This window comes from Stigmatopora nigra, chromosome 11 (genome assembly GCF_051989575.1).
Source record: "Stigmatopora nigra isolate UIUO_SnigA chromosome 11, RoL_Snig_1.1, whole genome shotgun sequence".
In the NCBI taxonomy this organism is placed as follows: domain Eukaryota; kingdom Metazoa; phylum Chordata; class Actinopteri; order Syngnathiformes; family Syngnathidae; genus Stigmatopora; species Stigmatopora nigra.
The window spans coordinates 5,601,569-5,620,289 of record NC_135518.1 but is presented as its reverse complement, the minus strand read 5'-3'; the positions used below and the strand labels follow the sequence as shown (position 1 = coordinate 5,620,289).

Sequence of the window (18,721 nt, the reverse complement as noted above, 5' to 3'; positions counted from 1 at the left end):
GCTTTTTCATTCTCCGGAAGTACGTGTCCTAAAGGAAGTATGGCGTTCAGGATAACGCATCCATCGTTTCCTGCTACAGATACAACCTATTATCGTAACATTTTGTGTGTTTCTATTATAATTGCATTTGCAAACTTGGAAGCAATAAAAAGTGAGGATCCATTTAGTGCAAGCTACACGGCTACTGTACCCATCGCCGCTGCTAGGGATTTACGGTAAGCATAATCGCATGTTAGGTTAGGCTAACTGCACTTTGCCTCCATGGCTGAGGTCAAGGGTGGGAAAACTATTCTCTTGAAGTGATTAATCTGGAAACTTTTTGAACGATCGCGTATGATAACCCTGATTTTAGTGACATAATATCCCGCAATTTCAAGTTTAATCGTGCAGCTAGTGCTGCAGATCGTTGGAAAATCTGAAAGTTTAATGAATCACCACAAAAGTCGGGTTTTAAAGGATCGATCGAATATTTTCCTGTATAATTGAAAATGGCATCATTGTCATGAATGTTGTAACATTTTGATGCGATGCAATCACTCTCATTCAAGTATAATGTGGTGGAAGTATCTACGTGTTCGCCTGGAATCTACATATTCCGCAAATGTAAATTGATGATCAAGTAGTACCTTAATCAACTGTATTTTGACAATGATGAGCACTAGTTGTATTGGTCTGAAACAGACATGCACATTTTTATTCTCCCAAACTAGAAATGGGAATGAAAACACATTTTAGATTAAACAATGAGATATAATGATCTAGCTTGGCCATCCCATAAGTAAACTAGGACCGTAACATCACATTCTGGCAACAGGTCCACTCACCAAGTTCTTGTTTTACTGTATCCAAGATACCTTCTGTATGATGTGAACCCTCCAGAAGGTTTCAACCTGCGGCGAGATGTTTATATACGCATAGCATCCCTGGTCAAATCTCTGAGGAAGAATGGTGATGACTGGGTGCTTGTGCTTCCCCCCTGGGGTCGCCTGTATCACTGGCAGAGTCCTAACCTTCATCAGACCCGAATCCCTTGGCGAGAATTTTTCAGCCTTACAAGCCTACAGGTCAATGTTCCTGTGATAGAGTATGAAGAATACATCGCTGGTGAGTTGCTTGAGTATAGTGTGAATTATTTAAATTGATAATTATCCCCTATTTCCTTTAAATCTGTCAGCTCTTTCACTTTCTTCTTTTGTGTCTAGAAAATGGAGGCCCATTCATTGATCAGGTTGTGGTCCTGCAAAATTATGCAGAGGGATGGACTGATGGAAAATGGGAAGAAAAGGTTGATGAGAGGCCATGCATTGAGAAATTACAGTACAACAAAGACAAACAAGGTTACTATAGGTAATACAGCTCATAAAAGTATTTAAAAATGTGATTTTCATTTTTTCATCCTGTATTGCCAATACATATTTATTTTCTTTGGTCATCACAATAGTTGTTTTTTTTGCCTACTTTGAAGGGGGTGGTTTTGGGGCTTTGAAGAGACAAGAGCACGGAAAATAACTTGTCTGTCAGCCCAAGGTCACGCCTCCATCATGGTTCCAGTTCTTCAGAAGAATTTTACAGTGACGTAAGTTCTCTGAGAAACATTATAGACTTGCTTATTTTTTTTTTTGTAGAAAAACAATACACCGTAGAGATACACGTGCAAAATGTGGTGCAGTTATACACTACTATACTCTATTGATAGTGTCAGGAACAGCTTTAGCAGTTGTGTAGTCAATAGTGAATGTATGAGAAGTGAATGAGAAAAAATAAGGAATGATCTTTGATAAAACCACCTTATCAATTAATTCCATTAAAACTACCCTTAACTATGTGATATTATTTAGGTAACTAATTCAATGATCTCATTCCATTTAATAGATGTCAGTTTTGGTGGCAGTGGTATGTTATCCAACTTTCTTTTCTCTCGTATTTTTCCCATGATCTTCAGTTCAGTAATGCTTGACCGAGCAGAGACTCTTCTACATGATCACTATGCTGGGAAGGATTACTGGAATGTAAGTAAAACACGTGTATCATGTACAATATATTTACAATATGTATATATATATATATTATTTAGATTTTTCTTTCATTATTGTTCCTGATATCGCTTTCCATATTAAGGTTGTCAAACAGTACTTTATCTTTAAATACATTCATATAAATAATAATTATCGTATTCTCTTTTAAACACAGAGTCGCCGCAGTATGGTATTTGCCAAGCATCTACGTCTTATAGGGGATGAGTTCAGAGCAAAGTACCTCAACTCGACAGATGATGGCGACCAAACTGTTTACAATGAAGATTGGACTCGCATGAAAGTGAGTCAGCATTTAAGGAGAAGATTCTAAGTAAAAAGACAATACGATCTCTTAATTGTTATTCAAATAAGGTTATGTAATTTATAAAATGTTGTTCTCGTAGCAGTCTACATCATTGCTTATAGCAATGCAAACAGACGGACTCCAATCACTCAATATTCAAGTCATCTTTCTCCACAAAAAGTTAGTCAATGAATTTCATCAAACCATGGTGATAACTTAAGTCATCCTAAATGGATTAAAATGGTTTGAGGCAAGTTTTTTTAAGGCCAAACTTACACTTGCATTCTTGTATAGACCTTGCAATGTATGCTGTGGCACAATCATGTTGAACAAAAAAATCCCCAAATGATTCCAACAGATTTTATAAAGCCGGTTATTTATAAAGAGGAATTCCCACATGACCTAAATAAAATCTCTCATAATACTTTTTTTTTTCATAATCTAAAACTGCTTACCTGGAAACTCCTTAAGAGAATGGTAAAATATTGTAATTTAAAGTTCTACTCTCTCAGGCCAAGCTGGGCTCTGCCACAGGGGGTCCATATCTGGGGGTCCACTTGCGACGAAAAGATTTCATCTGGGGTCACAGAGAGGATATACCGAGCCTTAAAGGGGCGGCGAAAAAAATACGCAACCTGATGAAAAAGCACAAACTGGACAAAGTCTTTATTGCAACTGATGCTGATGAAGAAGGTGATGACTTGCCAGCATATTCAAAGTTCAATGTTCAGATGAAACTGAGTAAACGGGGTTATCTTTATTTGAATGTAATACTGTTACCAAGAAAATGTTATAGAAGTACAAAATCTTTAACCTCCTTTGGCGTCCAACAGAACTGAAGGAGCTAAAGAAGTTGTTGCCAGTGATGGTGCGATTTGAACCATCCAGAGAGGACCTGGACCTCTTTAAAGATGGAGGAGTAGCAATCATTGATCAATGGATTTGTTCCCATGCAAGGTAAAGTGATAACCTGCAGCACTGAGGGTTGATCTATTGTAATTTTGTCACTAAATTGCGTTCAATGGAGATTGCTGTTTTGTGAAAACAACTTTTGAAACAATTCCCCCCCACGAACAAATGAAAAGGTTCAACCAATCCAACAAGAATACACAATTTGTCAGCACAATTTAGGGCCTGCTACACGGAAACTTAGTAAATTGCTGCATATATGTTTATTTATGTATTTATATAATCAGTCAATCACACGATGCACAATGATTCTTTTCTTCTCTTTTTTTTGTTTTTTAGATTCTTTATTGGGTCATCAGTTTCAACCTTTTCCTTTCGTATCCACGAAGAACGTGAAATACTTGGTTTTAATCCGAAAACTACTTATAACCGTTTCTGTGGGGACACTGAGAAAGATTGTGAACAGCCAACACACTGGAAAATAGTTTACTGATGTGGACTATTGACGATGCCTGTTATACGCAAGTGCCAAAAGCAGTATTAGTCCTACGACACAGTATTTGAAGTGTTACTTTTTGTATAACTTTTTATGCTAAAGATTGACACCAAGTGACACCAGTGACCAACAATAGTGCAAAACCTTGTATCACTCAATCCACTTCTCTTAAAGTGTTTTTTTTTTTAAGATGGTGTTCAAACAAGTTTGGTATTGTCTATTTATTACTCATACAACCTACATGACTGCCAAATACGTTCATAAGACGTTAACATCTTTGTGGATTTGTGATAGAAAAATATATATTTGTTCAGTCAGCGGGGATCGATTCCCACTTGGTGGTGGCAGGAGTGTGAGTGCGAATGGTTGTCTGTCTCTTTGTGCCCTATGACTGACCGGCGACCAGTCTAAGGTGTTTATAAATCTACTTAGTCTTTTCATTAGCCTTTGCAATAAAATAAAATTACTGGAGAATAATATACAGAAATAGTTGTAGAGGTAAAAAATTAATGAATGGGAAAATACATTTTTCCTGTTTTCTTTTAATTGCTTTACTGTCATCTACCAATCATACGAAGCACATATCAAAAGCAAACAGTCTACCACCTCACTTGTATGTCACGAAAACCTGTTTACTTTTTTTTTTCCAGTTATGTGTGCCAGCTCCATGTGTGAATTGCAGTGATACATCCCATGGATCTTTTTGAGCAGGTAGTAAATTAATAACAAAGATTACATAAATTCCTTGTTTAGTGACAATCTCTCACCTTTTTATTTGTCTGTATTATGGTCTAGGGTAACAAAAAGATGCCTTGTAGTCCAAAGAAAAATATCCAAGCTCAGCTTCCAAATTTCCACACAATTTTGGATAAAACCACATTCCTAAATAAGGTGTGGTCCCTTGCACAACCACATATCTTTATTGTTTATTTTCTGATTCCCCCTTTTAAAAAAAATAAGTCAACCATTAATTTGTTCAGGTTATAGGTCAAAATAATTTGGAAAATTTGTTTTCACTGAAGGCAACCCGGTGGGGAAAGAGGTTTGTGCGTCAGCCTTACAGTTCTGGGGTTGTGGCTTCGATCTCTGGTCGGTCATCACTGTTTAGACTTTGCCTGTTTTCCCCTTGCGTGTCTTTTCTCCGGGTCCACAAGTCTCCTCCTACATCCCCAAAACATGCAGGTTGAACGCTTAAAATTGCCCCTAGGAGTGAGTGAGGGTGAAAGGTTGTCCGTCTCCTTGTGCCCTACCATTGGCTGGCCATCAATTTAGGATGTCCCCCGCCCGATCTAACTAAGACCTGCCATTTGACACATATGCAAAGACATTTTATATCCACCAGATCTTTTAAATTGAAGTAAAAAGTACATCAACTGCGTCAAGATAAATACAAATAACATATTGTGAAGACATTTCTATTGGTCTAGAATACAAAAACATATTTGTGTTTTCCATTCTTCACAAAGTACAGAATTTGTGATGTATCTTCTCTTGTTGTTAATGTTTATTTGAAAGATATTTTACCTTGTTCATAATGGATACAACAATTTAAATCATGTGACTAAAATGTTTTGAAACTGTACCAACTGTACCTTTTGAAAAATGATTGCTCATCCACACCTAAATCTAACAATAACCAATGGTGGATTAACCAATCGTCATCAACTAGAAATGTCACCTGAAATTGTTTTCCATGCTATTTATTTCATGATGAACTTAGAGAGAACAAGCTCCAGGGAAAACAAGGATGGCCAAGTCAATCATTGCCATTTATATTTGCCCTTGTAAAGATATTCTAAGGAGTCTTCAAGGATTTTGGAAATAAATGTTAAAGTGTGCGGGTATCGATTTTAAGGAAGTATAACGCCATTGTTGTACTAGGTGATAACAGATGACAATTCATTGGCTATCATTGATGGTGATTGACGTCCAATCAACATTAGACTAAAAAAAGAAAAATGAACAAACGTCAAAATGGATTAGATTTCTCTCATGATCAATGGCATGCAGTGAGTTAAATATTCGGAAAAAAAAGACTTATTCTGGGCTGCAAGCCCTGTGTATTTATGTTTCTTTTCATTTTTATTTCATTAATAAATGTTTTACCTTAATAATTAAAAATATTTAAAATTAGGCTATAAAAAATACAATATTGATTAATATCTAAAAAAAATCAACATAAACAGTATTAATTTTCCATCCCACTTATCCTCACATGGGTCCTTGGGGGGGGGTGCTGGAGCCTATTGGTGGCCATCCAATCATAGGCTACAAGAAGACAATATAGTTCAAATGTATTTGTTTAAAAAAATAATGTACTGATTTTTTCTCTATATATCCAAAAGTTAACACCGAAGACCTAAATCCTTTGGTTTAGGTCTTTGGTGTTAAGTTGAATAGGTGTCCACAGGATTGACCACTCAATGAAGCCCGTGATTGGTCCACCGCTTCACTCCCAATGCAGGAAACACGAGAGTAACTGGTGCAGGTGTGTAGTTGCCGCTTCTCACACTCACCTGTGCGCAGTCTCATTTGGGAGAGGCGAGCAAGCAGGATCATTTTACTCACCCTCTAAATGTAGTCTAAGCTATTTTTTTTAAAGTGTCGTTTGGGTGAACAGATAAAGCGGTTGTTGTGGTAAGGTCACGAGGGCCATCGTGTTTATTTCTCTAAAAAGAAGCGACTGAAGAAAAAAGCTCATTGGGCAGGACACATTTACAGGTAAGTGATAAAAAAATCAAAATTATTTTAAAGTTGTTTTGAAAACTGATTGAAATGAAATTTATATGTATGGAAAAAAAACGTTAGTGGCTCGGCCTCATTATCATCGTGATAATGACTACCAATTATAGTTGCATTATCAGTGAAAAGATAGACAATTAGTGAATATACATTGTTTGCATAATTCTGAAGATGCACATTTAGGCTTGGATTTCCTATACTTTATATGAGACAACCAAAGCACATTTGCGGGGAAAAAGTTTTGAAGTTAATACACCAATATCACCAATTGATTGGGATTTGTTGCTTCGCTTATCATATGTTAATGTTAAAACAATGGGAAATTTGTGACTGAAACTGACTGGCAAACAGGCTTTTTAAAATTGTATTATATTTTTTTATTATATTTTTTTTTTTCCGATGCTGGCAACTACTTCACTACTTGACTACCTCATTCATAATGTAAACACAGATATATAATTAGACTGACATGTAACTTCATAGGAATATAATGAATGGTAATTGTTTCCCTTGTCAAACCTGTTACAGTTTTACCTAATGTTACTTATTGTTCAATTTTCAGATGTTACTCTCAGATATTTACGTGCCATTATATGTTGCAGACGTTGATAGGTGAAGAAAGATAAACTATAGTTGAATCACTGGTTTTACTACACCTGGCCTTAGAGAAAAACTTTGTTGGTATTACATGTTTTGACAGTCACATTGATACATTTATCGACCAGATCTCTTTTTGTTTAAAATTCATTTGGAATTTAGCTCAGCCCGGTGGTTGAGTGTCTTCACAGAATGTTAATTACCTAATTACATACTCAAAATAAATTCCCCTGGCACCCAACATGTTAAAACACTAAATATAGATCATGTTGTCATACATTATAGGAAAACAATCTATCTTTTTATGCAAATGTTTCTCAATTTTAGCCTTTTCCCAAAGATGGGCTTCTTCCAGCAAGTCAAGCTGCTCCTTTGGAAAAATGGGCTGAATATAATCAGAAATCCAGTGAGTGTTATGCACCTCTTCCAAACATGGTATTCACAGGATTTGATAAATTTGAAGTTTTGGGACATTTTTTTTGTGTTATAGGTATGGTCACTGACTCTGATCATTTGGCCTCTGATCATTTTTATCATTATTGCTGTGACCCGCCAATATTACCCACCGGTCCTTCAGACATCATGTAAGTAAAAAGATCTGTTATGTTTCTTTCATTTCTTTTATTTTCATATCTATTTTCTCAGTCAACAGACAGCATCTGTCAGATGCACTGCATTGCCAAACTGTACACAAAATAAATAAATACTTATCATTGTTTAGGAAATGCAAAATACTGGTTTAACCTGTCTTATCGAGATTGATCTTTATTTGAATGTTAGACTAAATTCTTGGTGTTCTGTCCTGTATTTGCACTGAACATAATGAAACAATAACTTCAAATTCAAATATTGCTTTTTCTTCTACATGAATTTATTGACACTACCATACAAGAATGTGATTCAAATGTCCATTTTTAGAGAACTACTATTTCAAATTAACGGAACATCGAAAATTATTTAGAATTTTCTGTCAAGAACACAATTATCCTACTCTTCAAAATAGACAATATGTAAAAAGAAAGTAATTAAATGTGACATTTTTCATGTTGGTAGTAGGTTTAGAATTTGGAGTGGGTAATTACTTTTTCACAATGAGTGGAAATAAAATGAAACTAACTTAACATAAAGAAGAACAGACACCTCTCTAACACGTAATACTTCTCTTTGCTATTCAGCAGGCTAAAGGTCAACATAGAGGAAACATATTTAAAAAGGAAATTGTGTTTTTCCTCTATTATCATATGACCTCTTAATGGTATTCAACCGAATAGTTTGGATCATAATATCCACTTCATTAATTCGGGAAATTGAGTTTTTTTGTAGAATGACAATTCATAATTTACTGTCATATAACTAACTAATTTGTATAGATTCCATTGCTAACATTTTTTACAGTTTTGGAGCTGTTCAGATTGAGCCCTCTGACCTGGATAACTGTTATACACAATAGTAGTAGTTAATCTTTGTTTGACTCAAAGAACACTGGGATTCGTATGTAATTTCATATTCCGGCTTCATTTATTCTGAAACACTAACCCCTTCCTTGTATAATGGTTGAGAAATCATTTGGACATGTTTTTATTTTTTATAAAAAGCTATTCAGCCCAAATTCGGATGATCTAACACAACTTTTCATTTATTTAGTAATACGCTATTTTCTACTTGAAAAAACAAACATTTTTCATCATGCCTTGATTTTTTTCATGCAATTACTTATAATAATAGTTCATACATGGAAGTACTTTAAAGGACACAGGACTGTTTATACCAAAAACAGGCTTTTGGTTGCTTGTTTAGTTTGTGTAGTTATGTTTTGTGATGGTGAAAATGTGGTGGACTGTATAATTAAAACACAAGATTTTGGCTGTTAGATTTGTTGATTTAAAAATGTTAGCATCATAGGCAGCTTCATAAATCCATAATCTGCTATCTAATCATCAAGAAATGCTTTAAATAAAACCTTGACTCTAACTGTTATAAATTGTTATATATAAATCAAACAAAAATCCAAAATGTAGATGAGCGCACTGAGACCAGAACTCTGTTTAAACACCCAAGTGGGCAATGTGTAATTTCATTTTTTTGTTTGAGTCATGTGAACCAAATGTTAATTTCATGGACTAAAATGTGATGTCTAGATATATCGACATTATGCTGATTTTTTTTTAAATGAGCAAAAATAGTCACTTTCGCTTAAAGGGTTTGCTTCCACTATATTTAATGATTTCTATCGTGTCTGTTTTTTTTCTAGGCTATGTGGAACCTCGAAACTTGCCCAGCACAGGCTTCTTCCCTTTTTTGCAAACTGTAATGTGCAACACAGATAGCAAATGTCACAACACATCACGTCTGTTGAACTCATTAAAGTTATCAAAAAGATCCATTGATCAGCAGAGGTAACTCATATTCCTATGTAAACACTACACTCAGTGGGTGGCATATGCAAAGTGTCTACCTATTTTATTGAATGTCAGTACAATGTTTCTTTAATATGTGTTTATATACGTATACTATTTTTCAAAATGAAAGACGGAATCTACCCCTAGTTAAGTAAATAAAATTATGTTGTTCTTTTAACAGATCAACATCCTCATCAAAAGGTTCTCTTTTGGCAAAATTGATCGAAGGAGGTGACTTTTATAGTTACACATTGCCAAACGACTCCATTGATGACCCAACTGTGATTTTGGAAAAAATATGGAGTAAGATCTCTTTTTTTCTGTAGTATCTACTTATATGTGGCACAATCAATTAGTTTTTTTTTTAACATTTATTTGTCATACTTTTTGGCAGTATATTCCAGTATTTGTACCAAAAGAAGGGTTCTTCACTTAACCTTCACTTAATGTTGTTTCCACATAGACAGAATCATGGTAATCATTGTTAGTTAAAGTTTGGCTATGTTTTTCTTTACAGGTGCTGCTCATGTAATAAAGAACAACAATAACTCTGTCATCCACACAAAGAACAAGACTTTTCTGAATGAGACGGTAGGTGTTACTGGAAAGTAATTAAAAGCCGGAACAAGGAAACAATTTTCATCTTTAGTCACCCTTGCAATGAGTGAAAAGAATTTTGGCTTAGTTTTATTAAGTGAAACCATGTCTTTGTTTGAATGTCAAATTGCGCCCCTAGGAGGAATTATACCAATTAATGGAGGCAATGAATCTGATGAAGCGACCCGTTTGTACTTTAACTTTGGTTGCGTTGAACACAACCCCACCCAATACCATCAGCAATGCAGTGGTCAACTTTTGTAGCTCAAACAATACTGCATTTGAGGTTTTTCTTCAGACACTCAACCAGGTTGGTTTACTAATTTGTCTCACTGAAAACATGAATGCAGTCTCAGGTGAACAATTTCCAATATTTTGCCCATTTAAAAAAATGCTAAGTGGACTACTTTTTCTAGATTCTAAAAGAGGAACTGCTAACAGAACCAGATGAGTTGGCAAAGGTCATTGGGGCTACGATTTTGATGTTTCAAGAGATACAAACCCAGAACTCGTTGTGGGAGAACCTTCTAGCTATTCCCCAGCTTATCTCTGAAGGATCACTTCACCAAATATTGGGCACTACAGCAGGCCTTCTCACCAACATGCAGAGGTAGTTCTTCTGGTTATAAAACAATGTGAAACCAAAGCTAAAAGTTTGAATTATTATGATTGTATAGACAACTTTACATTACATTACAATTTCTTGTATTTCATTAGTGCACAAAACCAATGCTTAAAATGTATACGTATAATATCCAATTAATAATAATCTCATCATTGTGGTTATACTTATATTTTGAGTAATGCTGATCCCAATTTAAAATGCAGAAAGTATTTTAAAAACTGTAAATATTTCTTATGTTGAGTTGATTTGCATGAGACCTATGGAAGCGGAAGCCCTACCTGACTCATGGAATTTATTTGATTTCTTCCTCATATTTTTAGCATTATGCATGTCATCCAGAAAAATTACTCCGAAACTGCTGGGCCAATCTCTGCGCTGCATCCAATAATAGCTGGAGGCATCAACATTGTCAATTATTTTCAAAATTGGCCGGGCAACGGTAAATAAGAAACACCACCTGCAATTAAATTTATAATCCAATATCGTTAGATGTCAACACAGTAAAATTACAATAGCATATAGCTCACATGTAACAAAGCCAATGTTTTTCTGCGTAGATGTGACCATCTCCCTAGGAGACATTGTGTCGTTACACAATGACTCATTCAATGAAGCAGTCGAACAGGTTTTACAAATTGTCCAGATACCACTTCCTCAGGTATGTATTACATTATCATGTTTGGAAAAGCTAATCAACCCTGCTTTTTCCTCAACAGTTTTGAGTTTGAATTAAATCCTGAGGATATTATCTGGGATGCTATACAAAAAAAGTGTTTGTGTTAGTCTTAACTAGTATTGTACATTTCATGTGTGCTAGCGTAAGTCGTATAAAAAGCCTTCAGTCTGACAAATTTATTTTCCTCAGGTCATGCTTTTGACATTGGACAGACATTTTTTACTCTCCTACATTTGTGACAACAGTAGTAACCCGTTGTGGCTAAGTACTATGTGCTTCACTGGTACATTGAGTGTGGTTCTAGAAAAAATCAGTCCCACCAAGGTGGCCCAGCAGGTAGGATAACAGTTATTAGAAATGTTTTCATTATATTTGTCTCCCCTGTCCATATTTTCATTATTTTTTTACCTTATATTATTTTTTATAAGGCTCTACTGGCTTGGAGTAGACATGTGGCTCCCCATGATGTTTCATTCGGTCAAGAACTTCTCCACAATCTCCTGGAAGGAGTATCCTCTGGTGGCATTGGAGGTTCCAACTCTGTGAGAAACCGGCGTAATGCCGATACACCACCACAAAACATTGAGGAGGAGCTGTACGTATATTGCTTACACAGAAAATCAGATGAGCACTTAATAGAAAATGCCTCTCTTTCCCAGACATAATTTTGTGAATGCTTTATGCTTGGCAGGTTTTTGACAGTCGGTCAAGTGCTGTTGGATTTGAGTGAAATTAATCCTGAATTGGACATGATTGTTGAGCGCATTCTGAACGTTGGTTTTCACTCAATGGAAACAACAACTCTTTCCATTGACATTGTTAAAGGTAAAAAAGTATTGTCATATAAGAGGAAAAATGTTTTCTTGAAATGTTTTATAACAATCTATTTCTATGTTTTTTGTTCCGTTTTACATGTTTGATACAAAAAGACATATCTGTAGCCTCCTTTACCCTTCACCACTATTGTACTCTTTAGTGAATGGTAGTGTTTAACCTAAATGGGAATGTGACATGGTTACACCCTCTCTCTAGAGACCTCTCACTGATTTCCTGGTAAAGAACTTGGTAGCATTGCATCAGTGAACTCAATACTTACAAAGAAAACACCCCATTGAATTACAGTATTATACAAAAGATATTGAAAATTAATGGGTGTGGTTAAATGGTTGGAATTATTGTTGAATGCATCGTTGTGTCACCTGAAATAGCAAAATACAGTAATGTGACTCTAAACTTTTCCTGGTTACTTACTTTTTTTTTTTCTGCCTGCAGAAATGACAGAGGGTATCTTGAAGGATTCAAATCGACTCCAACACATTTTTATGACCTTGCTTACGAATGAAACTGAGGCAAGCATTTGGATTGACCAAATGCTAGACAGCACCTTCAAATTAATTATAAAGGTATGCATGCATGATTTGACAATGATATATCAAGGTAAACAACGTTGTTTTGTTATCAAACATCAATAATCATCATGCTTTTGCTCCAACAGAGTTTAACATCACAGTTTGTTACATGTGAGGACGCTCTGGGCCCCTTCCAGTGGTTGTTGCCTACTGAGACTATTAAATTTGAAGTGTGGGAATCCTTTATCTGCGGAAACACAACAACATTCGAGGAAATCCTACTGGCAGAATTGATGCCTTTGATTGAGAAAGTAATGCATTTTTAACAAAACTGTGTTAACATTTGGTCATTTTGCCAAATCTGGCAAAAAGATTTAGTTTATATTTGTTTTTATGCTTATTTTTAAAGGGAGAAGAGCTGTACATCGCCCTTAATGATGGAGGAGGAAACATCAAAGCAACTCTTCCCATGATTCTTTCAGCGTGGCATAAGTTGTGGAACAGTTCCATGGAATTCGGAGATCTTGTGTACAGGTTGTCATCAGAGCTGGAGGGAGATGTTTGGATAAGGATGTCCCCAGAAAACAGTTCAGAGCATATTGCTGAGACTCTTCTACAAAGGTTGGGAGAACATACCTCTACCGGTTGGGTACAACTTTATACACATTTAAATGAAAAACATTTATTTCTTTTTTGCATTTTGTAGTTTTTTTGTTTTCATGGTAAATTTGGGAGAAAATGTAGAAGCAAGTCCTCTGTGGCCTGAGATGAAAAACTATTTCCACGCATTATACTGGGTTATGACCTACAGAGCTGGTGTCACGACTCAGCCACCAAACTGTGAGTTTTTTTTCCTTTTCTATGATATTCTATCATTAGGATACAAATCATTACATTTGAACTAATTGGTGACTAGAAATCCATGGGATTGTTACTAAGCAAGAATATAGTTTCAGCATATTTACTGTATGTACATTTTGGGCAAATTATTTATGTGTAACTTTCTCTTTAGGTTCGCTGGATATCGACACTCTTAACATTCATTGTGAAACTGGACTAAATTGGCATACATTTGTTGAAGTGCTTATTGATGCTGTGGCATCGCCCAATCAAGACTTCCTTGTTAAGTAAGTGGGAAAATTCATGTCTGACTGATATGTGATTAACCCATTCTTTGGGTGCTTTTGACGTTTAACAAATTAGCTCATTTGTAAAACTAAAAACAATATTTGCTTATTACACTTTTGAAACAGGTTCAATATCAATGACAATAATAAATAGTGATAGTAACTATGATAATATTCCTGGTCTATGCATATCTCTAACTGTTACTTCTCCTCCTCAACCTCCCTATTCACTCCAGCTTTCTCAAAGGAACTGTCAATCTACTGCATAATGTGTATGGAGACGTCAGTAGGAATATGACAGCTTCATTTTTAACACAAGAAATTCAAGGTGGAGATGCACTCTCTGCATACCTGATTAACTTAATGACCCAACTGGATGACTTTGTCTGGACCATTTCCATGCTCTCAGATGGATACATCTCAAACCAAGATTTCATGACCCAACTCATAAGCGAACTGTTTGAGTCCACAGGCCTGTCCCCACTGAAACCTCTGCTCTTCAGCAACACCCCAGTTAACTCCTCCAGCGTTATTGATGCTGCTGTGAAGCTCGGTCGACTCAACCAGCACATTTTCACCTTTGATGAGACAGACCCAACAATGCCTGAACTAGAGCATTTGATAATGGATTTTCTATCCTCAGAGAGTAATCTCACATTGTCTCTCTCCTACATTATGGGTAACACCCTGCTTACATATTCAAACTACTTTGACCAAGAGATAGCGGCCCTAATCAAAGCGGGCTTAAAACCATTCACTAACCAAACGTCATCGGGCATTGTTGAGGCCATCCTATCAGCTATGAATCTTCTCGATGAAGTAGTTGATTCACCAAATCCAACTAACACCATTCTTTCATACATTCAACAACTTCAAGAATGTTGGATATCCCTGTATAAGTTGAGACAAATCCAACAAGTCTCATTGCCAGATGGAGAAATGAGCACAGTAGAAGTCATTGATCTCCACCAGGCATCTAGAGAATTTCTCAACCTCCTCACCCCAGAGGGACTTTCCAACCTCACTCAGATAAGACCAGAAGCCGCCTTGGATCTAGTGATCGAAAAATTTCTTGCATTCTTACCACCAGAGTTCCAAGATGAAACTGCTTTATTTTATCACGATTTCAAAGTACTGCAGTATCACTTGTCTTTGTGTGCGTCTGAAGAAGAGTGTTTAACAGGAATATCTGAATTGTTCACATTTATAAACGAAATAGTCAATTTGACACTTTCAACGAATGTCAATGTCACCATCCACATAACCAGCAAATTGGCAAAAAGTGGGGAATATGAGGATGTTGCGTCTGCGTTCTTCTCACTCCTCTTGTCTCCAAATGATGCTGCGTATACCGATGCTTTCCGTCAGACACTTCATTTTATCAGGCTGGTTGTATCAATGCCAAATATTACCCTCACTCAAATCCAGGATGCATTGAGGCAATCAAACGTCACTGTTGAAGAGCTAAACTACATTGCTCACCTTGCAGGAGCCACCAATATAAATCAACTGTTAGTTAATTTAATTGAAATTGCCAACGTTCCGAAGTGCTTTGAATTACAGCAAGACTTTACAGTCACAGTTCAATGTTTTGTGGGATTGATTGACAAGGTCAGCAAATTCCTGACTAACATACCTGCTTTTCATGAAAATACAGCAATCATCTCCCTAGTACCATTAATTGTCAATGAAACCGCAAAAGATCTTAGCCAAGTCAATTTTAGCTCTAATGCTCTAATGCCTGTTATACACATTCTCAACAACACCCTCACCAATATCAAGATGAACCTCCAGATGAACAATCTGCACACTCCAGAGATCATGGAAGAACTCAAGGTTATAGAAGGTCTATTGGAAGTAGCCGCTAACCCTCAACCCTTGAACCAGATCCTCAATGCCATGTCTGTCCCATATTCTGAGGAAGTTACAATGGCATATTTACACATCATGCAATGGTATTTGCAGAGGCTGGAAAACGTGACCAACACCAGCTCAGCCTCAGACCTCCTCAATCCTTTTTTCCGCCTGACACAATTACAAGTAGCATTACAATTGGCACAGACAAATCTGACTTTGTTCATCAACAACCAGATTAGTCGCTTTCAGCACCCAACCGATGGTGCCGGAGTGAGTGACATTGGCCAAGCAACTATTGAAATTTTGCAGCGAATTCTGAAATTTATAACGGTCAATCTCAAAGCACAGGATGAGACTGCTCAAATCTTAGATTATATGCCACTCTTCAACACAACAATGGTACATGATATTGAGCAACAAATTCAAGTCTACCTTGACCTTATACATTCATGGATGGCACAAACCAATGTCACAACAGTCTTCACCAGTCTGCTCCATTGGGGAAATTCCTCCATTAATGCTTCCACACCTATAAGAGACCTTCACCTCCTTATGCAAACAATGGATAACTTTCTCAATGATGAAGAGCTGTATTACCTCCACATCATCAGTAATATCACCCATTCCCTGAGCAAAGCTATTATGGTGTTGGAGCAACCAGGAGACAAACAGTTTGACCAATTAGATGCAGCTGTCATGGAAGCAGTCCAAGATTTAATACAAATTCTCACCCAACAAATAGGTCCTGTGCCACACTCTGTGCAGCAAAACATCCAGGAAATTGTTTACAATGCATTGGTCCTATTTGTCGAAACAGATTTAAGTTATTCTACATCACTCAACCTCACACTTCATATCCTCACTGGAGTCGAAAGTGTTATTTGGCAGCTCGTGCCAGAGGAATTTGCTGTCTATCTGCTCCCTGGCTTCAAAATACCCATAAATTATTTGGAGACGGTGGCTGTCGCCAATCGACAAGACAACTGGAATCTCGTGTGAGTGCCAACTACATTTTTATTGGTTTTGAAATACTATGGTGTTAAGCCAATAAAGCGATGGCTTTGTAAAATATTCTTCAGTAAATACGTGTTTATTGCACTTGTTTGTTTTAAAAGAACAGACAATACCTTTATCGTGCACACCTGTGCAAGGAATCTAGTCTAATGCATTTAAAAAGCTGAACTTTTGTGTAATATTGGTTAAAAAATGTTGAATAAAAGCCAGTATTACAAAAAAGGTGGGCGCCCAGCAATAGGGGTGGGGGGTTTCATCAATGCTGATACTATTTAAGCCAATCAAATACAAATATTCCAGTTTGGCCACCCTTCATTTTAATGTCAATGACCACACTCAATAGCATTTTCACTTGTTCTCGAGTCTATCAGTGTTTGTGTCGCTGATGTCACAAAATGCCAAGTGATATAATTTTTTTTCATGATCAAAATTCTAAGAAAGTCTTCCTTTACATTTTTAAAATACTTTCAGCAACCATCTATCACATTGCTTTTCATTTATACTGGGTATTGTTTGTAACTTTAAGTTAAAATTGTAAAACAAATACCCCCTTATCGCAATTTGATCGTTCTCTCTGGAAAATGAAACGTATACAGCACATAACAGTTTCCTTGACAATTTGTGGGTAACTTACTATGGAATTTTTTTCTTGCTCTGTTTTCAAAGCATTTTGAACCAAATGAAGACAATTCAAAGTTTCTTGCCACCTAACAGTACAGCTCAGTACTATTTTTCTGTGGTCATCAACATCATTCAAGCCATCTTGGACTCCAACAATGGTAAGTAAATAAGCCTTAAAGCCAACTCATTCACTGCCATTGACAGCGGTGACTTTTGAACTGGAATGCTTGGCATTGGTTGTTCACCATTTTCCAACACTTAATACTAGATCGTCTTCCCTTAACCAAGACTTTTATTTTTCCTGTTGATATCAATGTGTTGTGCATGACTTTAACAGTGATGTTTACAACTTTTTTTCTTTTTGTGTGTTTGTGATTTTAGTCACTGCAATCCCAGAAAATGACACACAAGATACACTGACTTGGATTTTTAACCAGGTATGATTTCAACTTTAACTTTAAAATGCGCCACAAACTTGTACCTTGTTACATGATGAAGGACAATAAGGAAATAACCTTTTGTTTTGCTTGTTTAACCAGTCTGATACAGTTTGAACCACACGCAATTATATATGAGCCAGGAACATTCTGAATTTTTTTTTTTATCATAAAAGAATAATTGATAAATATACATCAGGGGTGACCACCAATTTGGGGTGTCCTCTGCCTGGTGCCCATAGTTAGCTGGGATAGGTCTCCCCCTCCCTCCCAGTGACACTAGTGAGAATAAGCAGTCAAGAAATTACATGGAATTGAAATATACTTCCCGTTAAAATTCAAATCCATCACGAGCAGTATGTTTGGTGCGCTCCTGTATTATTTGTCACGCTATTATTTGACATGCCCCCTCTTCTTTGTTCTCTGGACAGATTCAGCAGATTTTAGTGCATGGTCCTGATTTAGGTTTCATGACTCCATCTTTTGAGGCCTTCTCCCATCTGGGCCTAGTGCTTGAACAAATTTTCACTGGGCAAGCTGACCAAGAAACCTGGCACAAGTAATTTTAATTTTAATTAAGGACAATAATGATGAGGAACAAATGACAGCCCCACTTTAGCCATATCATTTTTGTTTTGGGACAGGCTTGTAACGATGCTGGAGGCTATACTGTCAACACTCAGCAAAGAACAGGCATGGGACAATGTTACGGCTGGTGTCCCTTATTTTGAACAAACCATTGCATGTATGGTCAACACAAAGCAAAAAGAGAACAGTGAGTATATCACTCAGCGTTACACATTTTACGTAGCTATCGTAACATTACACAAGAAGAGCACACAAAAGAAATAAGTATTTGTCGAACATATAAAAACAATTTGATTTGTTTTCCACGATCGTATCTTTGGTATGTGTTTGAATACCAAGTAAAACATTCTAGTGATGTTTTACATATT

The 18,721-nt window shown here is 36.4% G+C and overlaps 2 protein-coding genes across 2 annotated transcripts in view; both read left to right on the top strand.

Annotated features, from left to right (window-relative positions):
• Positions 1-4: 4 nt before the first annotated feature.
• pofut2 (protein O-fucosyltransferase 2) lies at positions 5-3,882 on the top strand. The gene is made up of 9 exons (XM_077728798.1): positions 5-215; positions 851-1,104; positions 1,203-1,347; positions 1,466-1,576; positions 1,943-2,009; positions 2,191-2,316; positions 2,832-3,012; positions 3,153-3,276; positions 3,568-3,882. The coding sequence occupies exons 1-9, from the start codon at positions 40-42 to the stop codon at positions 3,719-3,721; spliced, it is 1,338 nt and encodes a 445-aa protein (XP_077584924.1). The 5' UTR covers positions 5-39; the 3' UTR covers positions 3,722-3,882.
• A 2,364-nt stretch (positions 3,883-6,246) lies between these two features.
• Positions 6,247-18,721, top strand: part of abca12 (ATP-binding cassette, sub-family A (ABC1), member 12) — a 46,017-nt gene continuing 33,542 nt past the window's right edge. Inside the window, exons 1-23 of the mRNA XM_077728805.1 lie at positions 6,247-6,445; positions 7,391-7,469; positions 7,554-7,647; positions 9,315-9,459; positions 9,644-9,765; positions 9,980-10,053; positions 10,199-10,369; positions 10,476-10,669; positions 11,005-11,123; positions 11,242-11,342; positions 11,550-11,696; positions 11,789-11,955; positions 12,052-12,185; positions 12,633-12,763; positions 12,856-13,020; positions 13,119-13,330; positions 13,416-13,549; positions 13,722-13,836; positions 14,073-16,688; positions 17,374-17,486; positions 17,710-17,765; positions 18,197-18,324; positions 18,410-18,540. Coding sequence (XP_077584931.1) covers positions 7,404-7,469; positions 7,554-7,647; positions 9,315-9,459; positions 9,644-9,765; positions 9,980-10,053; positions 10,199-10,369; positions 10,476-10,669; positions 11,005-11,123; positions 11,242-11,342; positions 11,550-11,696; positions 11,789-11,955; positions 12,052-12,185; positions 12,633-12,763; positions 12,856-13,020; positions 13,119-13,330; positions 13,416-13,549; positions 13,722-13,836; positions 14,073-16,688; positions 17,374-17,486; positions 17,710-17,765; positions 18,197-18,324; positions 18,410-18,540 — 5,335 coding nt within the window. The 5' untranslated portion in view covers positions 6,247-6,445; positions 7,391-7,403. The remainder of the gene's footprint in view (positions 6,446-7,390; positions 7,470-7,553; positions 7,648-9,314; positions 9,460-9,643; positions 9,766-9,979; positions 10,054-10,198; positions 10,370-10,475; positions 10,670-11,004; positions 11,124-11,241; positions 11,343-11,549; positions 11,697-11,788; positions 11,956-12,051; positions 12,186-12,632; positions 12,764-12,855; positions 13,021-13,118; positions 13,331-13,415; positions 13,550-13,721; positions 13,837-14,072; positions 16,689-17,373; positions 17,487-17,709; positions 17,766-18,196; positions 18,325-18,409; positions 18,541-18,721) is intronic.

Excerpts from the sequence above, each read along its gene's own strand:
- pofut2 (XM_077728798.1), top strand. The coding sequence starts at position 40 with ATGGCGTTCAGGATAACGCATCCATCGTTTCCTGCTACAGATACAACC. Across the intron at positions 1,348-1,465 it reads GACAAACAAGGTTACTATAG|GGGGTGGTTTTGGGGCTTTG; the intron begins GTAATACAGCTC and ends CCTACTTTGAAG. Across the intron at positions 1,577-1,942 it reads CAGAAGAATTTTACAGTGAC|TTCAGTAATGCTTGACCGAG; the intron begins GTAAGTTCTCTG and ends CATGATCTTCAG.